The following is a 12,348-nucleotide window of genomic DNA, read 5'->3' as shown; positions in this document are numbered from 1 at the left end:
CACTCGGTGCTGTGTGTGTAAGCCCTATTACTTCACTGAGCCATCTCTCCATCCCTGAAAAAATCTTCATACTATGTAACAACCAGCGTGTCTAAAGCCACAGCTGATTAAGAACAAAATCTCACCCCTCCCAAACTAAAGTCAACTCCAAGTAGGTTATAGACTTGAGTGGTCCTAAAGCCCCCACTGATCTCAAAATTGTATATTTCTTTCAGCCTGTGCTTTTAAAAGTGATTATGTCTCAGGGGTCTAGGAGTCAGAAGCCCACCCCACCCTCCTCCTCCTCCACTGTGTCACCTCCTTCCCTCTTACTTCCACTTGTCTCTCGGTGCTCACCCCTTGCCCTCCACCCTCCTCATCTGAGTCCACCTTCTCCTCCACTATCACCTCCCTCCTCACCCCGTCCATAATCACTCCCATCCTCCCTCCTCCACTGTCACCTCCTTCCCTCTTCCCTCCTCACTATCACCTCTCCTCCCTCCCCAATCTGCCCTCCTCTCCGTCTCCACTGTCACCTCCCTCCTAGATCTAACCTCCACTGCACCCCGCACTCCCCTCAACTCTTGTTGTTTCCCACCTCTCCGCTCCTCTCACTTCCCAACGTCACTCCCCTCTCCCGGCCTCTCCCCCCCTCACCTGTCACCTCCCCCTCCACTCCAGTCACACTCCTCCTCCTCACTTCACCTCCTCCTCCTCACTTCACCCTCCATTACCTCCACTCCGTCATCCCCTTCCTCCACTAGTCACTCTCCCTTCACGTCACCTCCTCCCCTCCACTGTCCACCTCCCTCCTCCACTGTCACCTCCTTCCTCCCTCCACCTATCACCCTCCTCGCTCCATCCATGTCACCTCACTCCTCCTCCACTGATCACTCCTCCTCCTCACTGTCAACCTCCCACGTCACTCAGCCTCCCGTCCCCTCTCCCATCCCCCACTTGTTCACCCCTTCCTCCTCCTCCACTGCTTCACCTCCTTCACTCACTCTCCTTCCACTTGTCACCCCTCCTCCTTCCCTCCACTGTCACCTCTCCTCCTCCACTGTTCACCTCACCTCTCCTCCACTATTCACTCCTCCTCCTCCACTTGCCACCTCCCTCCTCCACTTAATTCTACTGCCCTCCTCCTCCCCCTCTCTCCCACTGTCACCTCCTCCTCCTCCACTTGTCACCTCCTCCTCCTCCTCCACTGTCACCTCCTTCCTCCTCCACTGTCCACCTCCCTCACCTCCTCTCACTGTCATCCCTCCCTCTCTCCTACTGTCATCTCCTCCCTCTCCTCCACTGTTCACTCCTCCTCCCTCCACTTCTGTCACCCCTCCTCCTCCTCCACTGTCACCTCCCCCTCCTCCACTGTCACCTCCTCCTCCTTCCACTGTCACCTCCTCCTTCCACTATCACCTTCCTCCTCCTCCACTTGTCACCTCTCCTCCTCCTCCACTGTCACCTCCTCCTCCTTCCTCCACTGTCACCTCCCCTCCTCCTCCACTGTCATCTCCTCCTCCTCCACTGTCATCTCCTCCCTCCTCCACTGTCACCTCCTCCTCCTCCACTGTCACCTCCTCCTCCACTGTCACCTCCTCCTCCTCCACTGTCACCTCCTCCTCCACTGTCACCTCCTCCTCCTCCTCCTCCACTGTCACCTCCTCCTCCTCCACTGTCACCTCCTCCTCCACTGTCACCTCCTCCTCCTCCACTGTCACCTCCTCCTCCACTGTCACCTCCTCCTCCTCCACTGTCACCTCCTCCTCCACTGTCACCTCCTCCTCCTCCTCCTCCACTGTCACCTCCTCCTCCTCCGCTGTCATCTCCTCCTCCTCCACTGTCACCTCCTCCTCCTCCTCCACTGCCACCTCCTCCTCCTCCACTGTCACCTCCTCCTCCTCCACTGTCACCTCCTCCTCCTCCACTGTCACCTCCTCCTCCTCCACTGTCACCTCCTCCTCCTCCACTGTCACCTCCTCCTCCTCCACTGTCACCTCCTCCTCCACTGTCACCTCCTCCTCCTCCTCCACTGTCACCTCCTCCTCCTCCTCCACTGTCACCTCCTCCTCCTCCTCCTCCACTGTCACCTCCTCCTCCTCACTGTCACCTCTTCCTCCTCTTCTTTCTCCTCTTTCTCCTCCTCCTCCTCCTCATTTTTTTATATTTTTGCTGAGACAGGGTCATGCCATGTAGCCATAGCTGGACTGGAACTCACAGAGATCCACCTACCTCTGCCTACAGAGTGCTGAGTTTAAAGGCGTGCACACACACCCCCACCCTACATATCTTTATTACAGACCAGACCGAGCTGTGCCCCCACCAGAAATGGATGGATCAAAAAATCAGGCTCATTTTGAAATGTTATTGAAGCCTTTACAGAAAACAAAAGTCCAGTGAACATAAAGTACCAGTGATTCCCTCACTTTATCGCCTTTCCCAGTCTCAGAAATCTTTATTCTGCCTTCCTGACCACATCCATTGGTGCCTCTTCACTTAAAATTGTTTCTATATATCGCTACAGCCTAGTTATTTTTAGTAGTTAAGACAAATTAATGGAGTTAATTTACTCTACTTTGCTTAAACATTCCTCAATTGTTGGACATTGGTAGTATTTAATTTTTCAGGATAGGGAAAAGCTGTTACTTGAAACATTTTTTTAATCAGTGTTGCCTTTTTTATTCTTTTTGATCATGCCCTTGGAATGTTAAATTACCAAGTCAAAGGGCATAAAAAATTTAAATAGGTTTGTTATATAGTGGCAGAGAGTTTTCCAGAAAAACAGTGGCCCAGTGTGAGTTACCACCCACAGTGAAGGGTGTGCTTGTTTTCATTATAGCGTCTGACAGAACAGGGGCTACAATAAGAAAGTAGTCTAACTATTGTACATGATTAAATTTTTATGTTTAGCATTAGTTTCTGGAAATTATTTGTTGACTCGCTTGGCTCCTCTTCGTGAAGATGTTAGAATAAGACGAAGTTTGGATTAGACAGCACAGGACTAGAATCTCTCTCCTTTAGCCTACTTAGCTTCTAATTGATGATGTAAACAGGTAATCATAGAAGGAAAATGCCCCAGGTTGGTCTTGTTTCAACTGTCTCTAAGGAATAAGCTTTTATTTGGGGGGGTGTAGATTTTTTTTCTCTTTAGGGCTTGACTTGAATTAAAAGCTCGAGTATATCCAAACATGGGGCTCCTTTGGAAACAGGACACATTGTCACACCAGTGTCACCTGTTCCTTCTTGTTCTAGCCCCATGACTAATGAGACTGCCAGACTGCCACAGGACATTTCCCAGCAGACCATGAGGTCTTCAATACTGTCTTTTCTGCTGACTCCTGACTCCCCAGAGCCCAGTCCAGTGCCTGACATTTGTGAGGCACCTGATGAATAGTTATTAATAAAAGAATATGAATAAGGCTGGGAAAATGCCTAGTCAGTAAAGCGCTGCCTATGCAGTCACAAGGATCTGAGTTCCCACCCAGAGCCCACAGAAAAGCTGGGCGTGGTGACACATGCTTATAGTGATCTTAGTTCTGGAAAGGAGATAGAAAGAGATCCTTAGGGTTTGATGGCCAGCCAGGCTAGCATAAATGGAACACTCCAGGCCAGTGAACAATGACTCTGTCTCAAGGAACAAGATAGACAATGTCTTCATGAATGCCTGATATCCAAAGAAGCCACCAGAGGAGGACATTGGAACCCTGGGGACTGGGGTTACAGACAGTTGTGAGCTGCCACGTGAGTGCTGAGAATTGAACCTGTGTGCTCTGGCAGAGAAGTCCATGCTCTTAACCACTGAGTCATGTCTCCAACCCCTCTCAAGACAGTGGGTTTTTAGAGAATCTTATAATGCATGGATTTCTGAGAATTTGGTCTCTGGTGCAGATGTGTGAGATGCCAGTGAACACACCAGAAAACCCCTGGAAGGTGAGTCCCAAAGAAGAAAGAGTGCGAAAAGACCTGAGGAACACCCACCTTGTGTTCAGCATCGACCCCAAAGGTTGTGAAGATGTGGATGACACACTCTCAGTCAGAACCTTGACTAACGGGAACCTGGAGCTCGGGGTCCATATTGCCGACGTCACGCACTTTGTAGCCCCCAACTCTTACAGTGATGTTGAAGCTAGAACAAGGTAACCCTATTTATGGGAAGTCAGCAGTGTGCTGCGTGTTTGTATCTGTGCTAGTCAGATGGTCAAGATCTCCTGTTTGGGTAGTTCTGGAAATCTTTTCTGGATTTTCCTGAGCACTCTCCCCACTCCCCACTTCAGGAAAATAGTTCCTTGATCAGTTTGTGTCCTTTCTTAACCTTTTACCACATACTCTCACTCACGTGAGTGACTTTTCACATGTAATATGGTATGTACAGAGATGCTAGATCATTATGGCTCCCATTTTTCTCATACAACCAAGATTCATGTCACTTTCACTTTCTACACCAGTGGAAGAATATTCAGCCAAAGCAGTGTGACTTGGTCAAGTGGGCACACGGGAACTATTTAATTAGGCAGCCGCTCTGCTTTCTGAGGAGCAGTAGCCCCAGGGGAACGCAACCCTGGTCCCGGCTGTTTACCTCCTGCAGCCCACAGTCAGCAGTTCTGCGCACGCTGAAGGTCAGTCACACTGCACGTGTCGTTCCAGGGCCACCACTTATTACCTAGCCGATCGCCGCTATGACATGCTGCCCTCCATCCTGAGTGCAGATCTCTGCTCTCTCCTGGGAGGCGTTGACAGGTGAGTCTGAGTTTCGCCTTCAGAGCTGCCCCGCCCTCCTGCTCTGCTTCTTCCTCAGCCTCCCAATGTGCTCTTCCTACCACTCCACACCCTACCCTCTGCTCCCTGTCTCCTCCCTCCCTGATGCCTTCTCTCCATCCATGTATGGTTTCAGGCAGCTCTGTTTTTCCTGTCTCCTCCTTTCTTTCTGTTCTCCTGATGTTAGCTTTCTGAAGTAGGCCCCAGGCTGAGGAGAATGCAGTGCACTCCCGAGTAGATGCTGTTCCTTCCAAGACACTTGAGCTTAGGGAGTGTGAGTTATCAGTGAATACATAATTAGATAGTCTAAAATTAGTAAGTTCCAAAGATGGAATAAAGGCTCCTTCCTATTATTTTCTCCTCAGGTACTGATTCCTTGAATATTTTTCTATAATTAATATAAATATGGATGAGAAATTTTTATTTTTTAAGATTTATTTATTATGTATGTAGTATTCTACCTGCATATATGCCTGCAGGCCAGAAGAAGACACCAGATCTCATTACAGATGGTTGTGAGCCACCATGTGGGTGCTGGGAATTGGACTCAGGACCTCTGGAAGAGCAGCCAGTGCTCTTAACCTCTGAGCCATCTCTCCAACCCCTGTAATTTTTACTTTGTATAAAAAAAAAAAAAAAAACAACTAGCATACCATACATACAAAGAGCAGACTCCCATTCTAGGAGTGCTAGCCTTCCTGAGCAAACTGCTTGTTTCAATTAACAGTGTGTGTGTGTGTGTGTGTGTGTGTGTGTGTGTGTGTGTGTGTGTGTAGAAGAGATCATGTATAGGTCTGTGTGTGTGCGCACCATTTGTATATAATATATTTTATACACACATGCTATTCAGCACTTAAAATTTTATTGTTTCCTTTTTTCTTTTTTTTTTTTTTTTGAGAGAAGGTGTCATCCTGTTCTCAAACTCAACTGGAAGCCAAGGATGACCTTCTGAACCTCATGCCTATGCACCAACATGCCTAGGTTTCAAAGTGCTGGGGATCCAGCCCAGAGCTTCATGCAGGCTAAGCAAAGCACTCTATCAACTGAGCTATATCCACAGCCCTTCCACCTTTTTAAAAAGATTTGTGTGTGTATGTCTTGAGTGTTGTGCCTGCATGTATGTGTGTGCACCATATATGTGTATAATGCTTTCAAAAGCCAGAAGAGGGTATCAGATCCCCTGGAACTGAAGTTACAGACAATTGTGAGCCCCCATGTGGGTTCTGGGGACTGAACCCAGGTCCTCTGGAAGAGCCAGTGCTCTTAACACTGAGAAATGAGACATCTCACCATCCATCAATAGTTCCCCCCTATCTATCTATCTATCTCAGCATTTCAATATATCTGAAGAGAAATTCCTAGAAGCAGAACTTATGTCAAGGTACATGCGTTTGTATTTAGATCCATACAGTCAGATTGCATCCACAGAGGCTACAGCAATCTGTTTCCACAGCAGTGGAAGCAAGAGCTAGTTCCCCACAGCCTGACCCATACACTAGGCTGCATCCTTTCATCTGAGTCAGTTTGCTGGATAAGTAGTGTCTTAATTTTAATTTCTATTTTTCTACTATGTGTGAAGTTAAACATTTTTGTTAAAGGATATTTATATATTCTTTCCTGTGAACTACTTCATATTCCTTATGCATTTTCATTTGAGTTTGTGATTTATTACTGACTCATAAAAACTCTGTACATATTAGGAAAATTAGTCCCTTTAAAGTATATGCATTATAAATACATAGGTTTTTTTAATAAAATGTTTTGGTGGCAGAATAGTTCTTTGCTAAATGAGCTTTTTGCTAATTAGCCTATCATCAAGATTGATACCAAGCTCCCTGTCATCTTATAGGATTTAAAGGCTTTGCTCTAACTTCCTCGGGCACTAAACAGGCTTGACTCAATTAGTATGAAGCTATTCTAATCAAAATGGAGAACTGTAAGGTTTCATATTGTATGTGAATTCATTTCAGAGTTGCTCGGAGTTTAGCAGAACCCATTCTGACTGGGGTGTTGTCACAGGGTCTCACTCTGTAAGCTTGGCTGGCCTGGAATTTACTGTGTAGACCAGGCTGGCCTCCCAAGTGCTGGGGTTAAAGGAGTGTGCCATCACATCCAGCCTGACTTTGTTTTTTGGTTTTTCAAGACAGGGTTTCTCTGTGTATCCCTGGCTGTCCTGGAACTCCCTCAGTAGACCAGGCTGGCCTTGAACTCACAGAGATCTACCTGCCTCTGCCTCCTGAGTGCTGGGATTAGAGGAATGCACCACCACAGCCCTGGGCACACATATGCACAACTGTATAAATACATACATACGTAGAATGTATGTGTGATGAAGTGATTAGTTTAAGAAATTATACGAATAATCCTGGTGTGGTGGTGCATCATGCCTTTAATCTCAGCACTCAGGAGGCAGAGGCAGGTGGATCTCTGTTGAATTCGAGGCCAACCTGGTCTACAAATTGAGTTCCAGGACAGCCAGGGCTGTTATACAAAGAAACCCTGTCTCAAAAAACCAAAACGAGAGAGAGAGAGAGAGAGAGAGAGAGAGAGAGAGAGAGAGAGAGAGAGAAGGAAGAAAAGAAGGAAGGAAGGAAGGAAGGGAGGGAGGGAGGGAGGGAGGGAAGGAAGGAAGGAAGGAAGGAAGAAAAGGAAGGAAGGAAGGAATAAGGGAGGGAGGGAGGAAGGAAGGAATTGAAATTGTACCCAAGGTCTGTAGCAAAAGTCATTTCTTTCTAATTAGATTCAAGGTCAAGTTCTGCTTGCTTGTAAGATAGCATGGAGGGAACTGGGGAGATGGTTCATCAGCTAAGAGCATTGGCATTCCAGATAACTCTGACAACCCAGGTTTGATTCCCAGCACCCACATAACTTTTTATAACTGCCTGTATTTCCAGTTCCAGGGAATCTGACACCTTCTACACCCTTCTTGGGCAGCAGGCACACATCTAGTACACAGATATATGTGCAGGCAAAACACCCATAGACGTAAATAAAGAATAATAATCTTTAAAAAGAATGAAAGCACAGTGAGATGGCTCAGTTGGTAAGGATACCTGGTACTAAGTGTGAGTTTGGTCCTTAGGACCGACATGGTGGAGGAGAGAACTGGCTGTCATGAGCCCCTGACCTCCACATGTGTGTCATGATGCTCCCATGAGCACCTATACACATAAGCATGTACAAAATAAATACAGTGCACGTATAACTGTTTGAAAGAAAATAGAGTGGAATAATGATAGTGTTGATACCTCTGGTGTTATAGGTACGCTGTGAGTGTCCTGTGGGAATTAGATAAAACCTCTTATGAAATTAAGAAGGTGTGGTATGGCAGAACCATTATCCGATCAGCTTACAAACTTTTCTACGAGGCGGCCCAAGAGCTACTGGATGGAAACTTCAGCATTATTGACGATATTCCAGAATTCAAAGCCTTGGAGGAGCAGAGCCGACAGGCCAAACTGGAGGAGTTAGTGTGGGCAATTGGAAAGCTGACTGACATAGCCCGCCACATCCGAGCCAAAAGAGACAGTTGTGGTGCCCTGGAGCTGGAAGGTGTGGAGGTTCGAGTTCAGCTAGATGACAAGAAGAACATTCACGACCTCATCCCCAAGCAGCCCCTGGAGGTTCATGAGACAGTGGCCGAATGCATGATCCTAGCCAACCACTGGGTGGCCAAGAAGATCTGGGAGAGTTTCCCCCACCAGGCTTTGCTTCGCCAACACCCTCCTCCACACCAGGAGTTTTTCTCGGAGCTCCGGGAATGTGCTAAAGCGAAAGGCTTCTTCATAGACACACGGTAATCCTCTTTTGAGGGGCCAGAGAGTACTGTACTTGTTTATCTTATGGTTCCTAAAATATGGCATGTAGCCAGACAGTGATGCATTGGAGCCTGAGGCAGCCAGGTCAGCAGTTTGAGGCCAGCCTGGATTACTTAAAGAAGATTTAAAAACTATGTAGTTGCCAGGCACAAGGTTCTAATTAAAATACCTTTTATCAGAGTCTGGGTCATTGGTTGAGTCACCTGCATGCAGGTCACATGACCAAGGGCCTTTTGGACCACATCCTTTTGGTTAGTCCTTAGAATGTTGAGGTGGTGACCCTGTCATTCACAGTTTACTGATGGGAACTTTAGTCTGACAGGGTTAAGTAACTTGCCCATCACTTACCTTTTGGGCAGGACAAGGTCAGGATTCTCATCCAAGGCCCTGATGCTCAGAGGCTCATCTCAGAGGCCATTTCCCAAGCCTGTGTGTTCATCATTGATCTCACCTTTCACCTCTCTTAGCCAGCTGCCCAGAACTGAATTATGTTATATTCCTGGTCTTAGTTTTAATATACTAGTATGTTCCTAAAGGTTTAAAATTTTACTTTTGGAGTAAATAAATCTCTCTTTTGTTCTTCAAAAAAAAAAAGTAATGTAGGTTTACCTGTGCATATCAAGTTTTGGTCTGCTTTTTTTTTTTTTTGGAGACTAGTTTTCACCATGGTTCCTGACTTAATCTATGGAGGGCATAGAGTACAGGAGTGTGCTGCCATGCCTGCTTCTTTGTTTTTGAAATTTCCCTCTGGATAAATCATTCTTGATAAATAAAGAACAAAAATAGGATACTTACAGTTGAGTGTGTATTAAGAATGTAACTCCACTGGGGGGTGGGAGGGCACACACCTTTGATTTCAGCACCAGGGAGGCAGAGACAGATCTCTGAGTTGAAGGCTAGCCTGGACTACAAAATGATGAGTACTAGGAGAGCCAGGACTACACGGAGAAACCCTGTCTCTAAACCCTCCCCTCCACAAAAAGAATGTATTTCCATAAGAACCTGACCACCTATTTCAGTCAAGCATTGGCTTAGCCCTGTATTAATGGGACATTACTCTACTCCCTAAGAAATATAAATTCTGGGGGCTCAGCACTTAAGAGCAAAGTGACGTGACTGCTCTTACAGAGAAGCCAGGCTTGATTCCCAGCACCCACATAGAAGCTCGCAACTGCCTCTTACTCCAGTCCGAGAGAGGGGCCAATGCCTTCTTCTGGCTTCAGTGGGCTGCTGCACCACATGAATGCATGGACGTATATACACATATTTTTGAAAATTAATAATTTTTTAAAAATTCCCAAATTCTGACAATCTTTCTTTGTTTTAACTTTAAAAGCAAACTAGATTTCTGTATTGAAAAGAAAACTGTGACAGGTTGCAGAGATAGCTTAGGCTGCTCTTCTAGAGATCCTGAGTTAATTCCCAGCAACCACATGGTAGCTCACAACCATTATAATGAGATCCGGTGCCCTCTTCTGGCGAGTAGGCATACAGACAGACAGAACACTGTATACATAATAAATAAATCTTTAAAAAAAGAAAATTATGGCTAAAATAAATTTAACTACTGGTGAATGAAGATATTTAAACCAAGGAGTGGAAACTGTCACTTGTAAATTGCCTTTGGGGACCCATCAAGGCGTCTCTGTTTCTTGGTAGGTCCAACAAAACCCTGGCTGACTCTCTGGATAGTGCAAACGACCCCAACGACCCTATGGTGAACAGGCTGCTGCGCTCCATGGCTACCCAGGCCATGTCCAATGCACTCTACTTCTCCACTGGATCCTGTGCAGAGGAAGAGTTCCATCATTATGGTGACTGACAGCGTTGTCTTAACAAATGGCTCAATCTTGAGCAAATCTTTTGGAAAGTTCTCTTGTCTGTCCTTTATTCTGAAGTTTTGGTTTCCTTTTGAAGGTCTTGCATTAGATAAATATACCCACTTTACTTCTCCGATAAGAAGATATTCAGATATTGTTGTACACCGACTATTAATGGGAGCCATTTCAAAAGACAAGAAGATGGAAATTAAAGACACTTTGTTCAGCAACAAAGATCTTGAGGAATTATGCAGACATATTAACAACAGAAACCGAGTAAGAAGGAATTTCAAGTTCCCCCCTATCTCATAGACCAGCTTTACCACATAAGAGAATGGGGTACCATATATTTTTGCAAACTCCATAATTATTGTAACCAGTGCTCTTAATTACATTTACTAGTGTTCTGATAATGTGAATTTGGGGGATTTTTGTTGTTGTTTGATTGTATGTTTTTGAGACAGAGTCTCTGCTCTGACCTCTGCCTCCCAAGTCCTGGGACTAACGGTGTGTATCACCATGCCTGGCAGTTTTGTTTTGTTTAGACAAGGATTCACTGTTCTTTCCTAGGCTGAGTTTTCACTTAGGGGACTCAAGTGACCCTCCAGCTCAGCCTCTATACTCTATGTTCTATGCCACGCTTAGCATTAGAAGCTTGACAATGGATTAAAGGTCTTTCCCAAAAGGTAGAGATATAAAGGTTCAAGCAGCTGGGTATGGTGTAACCCCATCATTCAGGAGGCTGAGGCTGAGGCATGCAGGTTTTAAGTTTGAGACTAGCTGGTTTTATATATATATACACATATATATATATATAATATATATAGTATATATTATATGTACATATATAGTATATGTTTTTATATAGTATATAATATAGTTTTATATGCGTGTGTATGTATATATAAATATATATACACATACATACATATACACATACATACACACACACACACACACACACATACACACACATATATGGAGAGAGAGAGCCACGCATGGTCAGATGCCTTTAATTCCAGCACTTGGGAGGCAGGGGCAGGCAGATCTCTGAGTTCAAGGCCATCCTGATCTACATAGTGAGTTCCAGGACAGCCAGAACTACACAGTAGTGAGACCCTGTTTCAACAACAACAAAAAGTTACACTGTCTAGAATTTTTTTTGAGGGGGTAGTTTTTAGTCAGGGTTTCTCTATGTAGCCCTGGCTGTCTTGGAACTTGCTCTGTAGACCAGGCTAGCCTCAGACGCAGAGATCTGCCTACCTCTGCTTCCTGGGAGCTGGGATGAAAATTGTGCACCACCACCTAGCTTAATTTTTCATATCTTTAAAATCTTTTAAATTTCATTTGTTTGTTTGTTTGTTTGTTTATTGTATGTGTATATCTATACATTCAAGTGAAAGTCAAAGCCAATTTGTGGGAGTTGGTAATCTCTTTCTACCATCTTCATCCCAGAGAATGGAACTCAGGTTATCAGGTGTGACAGTAAGTGTTTAACCACTGAGCCACCTCATCAGTCGTGTGTGTGTGTGTGTGTGTGTGTGTGTGTGTGTGTGTAAGGATGACTTTCAGGAGTTCTTTTCTTGTTTTTGAAACAGCTTATTTTTGGAGCTGGAGAGGTGGCTCAGAGGTTAAGAGCACTGACTGCTCTTCCAGAGGACCTGAGTTCAATTCCCAGCACCCACATGGAAGCTCACAACCATCTGTAATGAGATCTGGTGCCCTCTTCTGGCCAGCAGGGATACATGTGGACAGAACACTGTTTTACATAGTAAATTTTAAAAGAAGAAAAAAGAAATAGCTTATTTCTGCTGCAATGCTGTGCACTCCAGGATAGCTGGCAAGTACAGCTGTGAGCTTCTGGCCAATTGTCCCATCTCTGCCTCCCATCTTCCCATCCTATTGTGATAGGAATGCTGGGATTACAGCTAAGCACCACTATATCCAGCCTTTACATAACTCAGGTAATAAGGTTT

The 12,348-nt window shown here is 45.4% G+C and overlaps 1 protein-coding gene across 1 annotated transcript in view; it reads left to right on the top strand.

Moving 5' to 3' along the window:
* Positions 1-12,348, top strand: part of Dis3l (DIS3 like exosome 3'-5' exoribonuclease) — a 32,057-nt gene that overhangs the window by 17,368 nt on the left and 2,341 nt on the right. Inside the window, exons 5-10 of the mRNA XM_036193621.1 lie at positions 3,266-3,288; positions 3,783-4,115; positions 4,624-4,716; positions 7,997-8,530; positions 10,212-10,366; positions 10,470-10,648. Of these exons, the coding sequence (XP_036049514.1) occupies positions 3,266-3,288; positions 3,783-4,115; positions 4,624-4,716; positions 7,997-8,530; positions 10,212-10,366; positions 10,470-10,648 (1,317 nt within the window). The remainder of the gene's footprint in view (positions 1-3,265; positions 3,289-3,782; positions 4,116-4,623; positions 4,717-7,996; positions 8,531-10,211; positions 10,367-10,469; positions 10,649-12,348) is intronic.

Source organism: Onychomys torridus, chromosome 7 (genome assembly GCF_903995425.1).
Source record: "Onychomys torridus chromosome 7, mOncTor1.1, whole genome shotgun sequence".
Lineage (NCBI taxonomy): Eukaryota > Metazoa > Chordata > Mammalia > Rodentia > Cricetidae > Onychomys > Onychomys torridus.
This window is presented reverse-complemented; position numbering and strand designations above follow the sequence as displayed.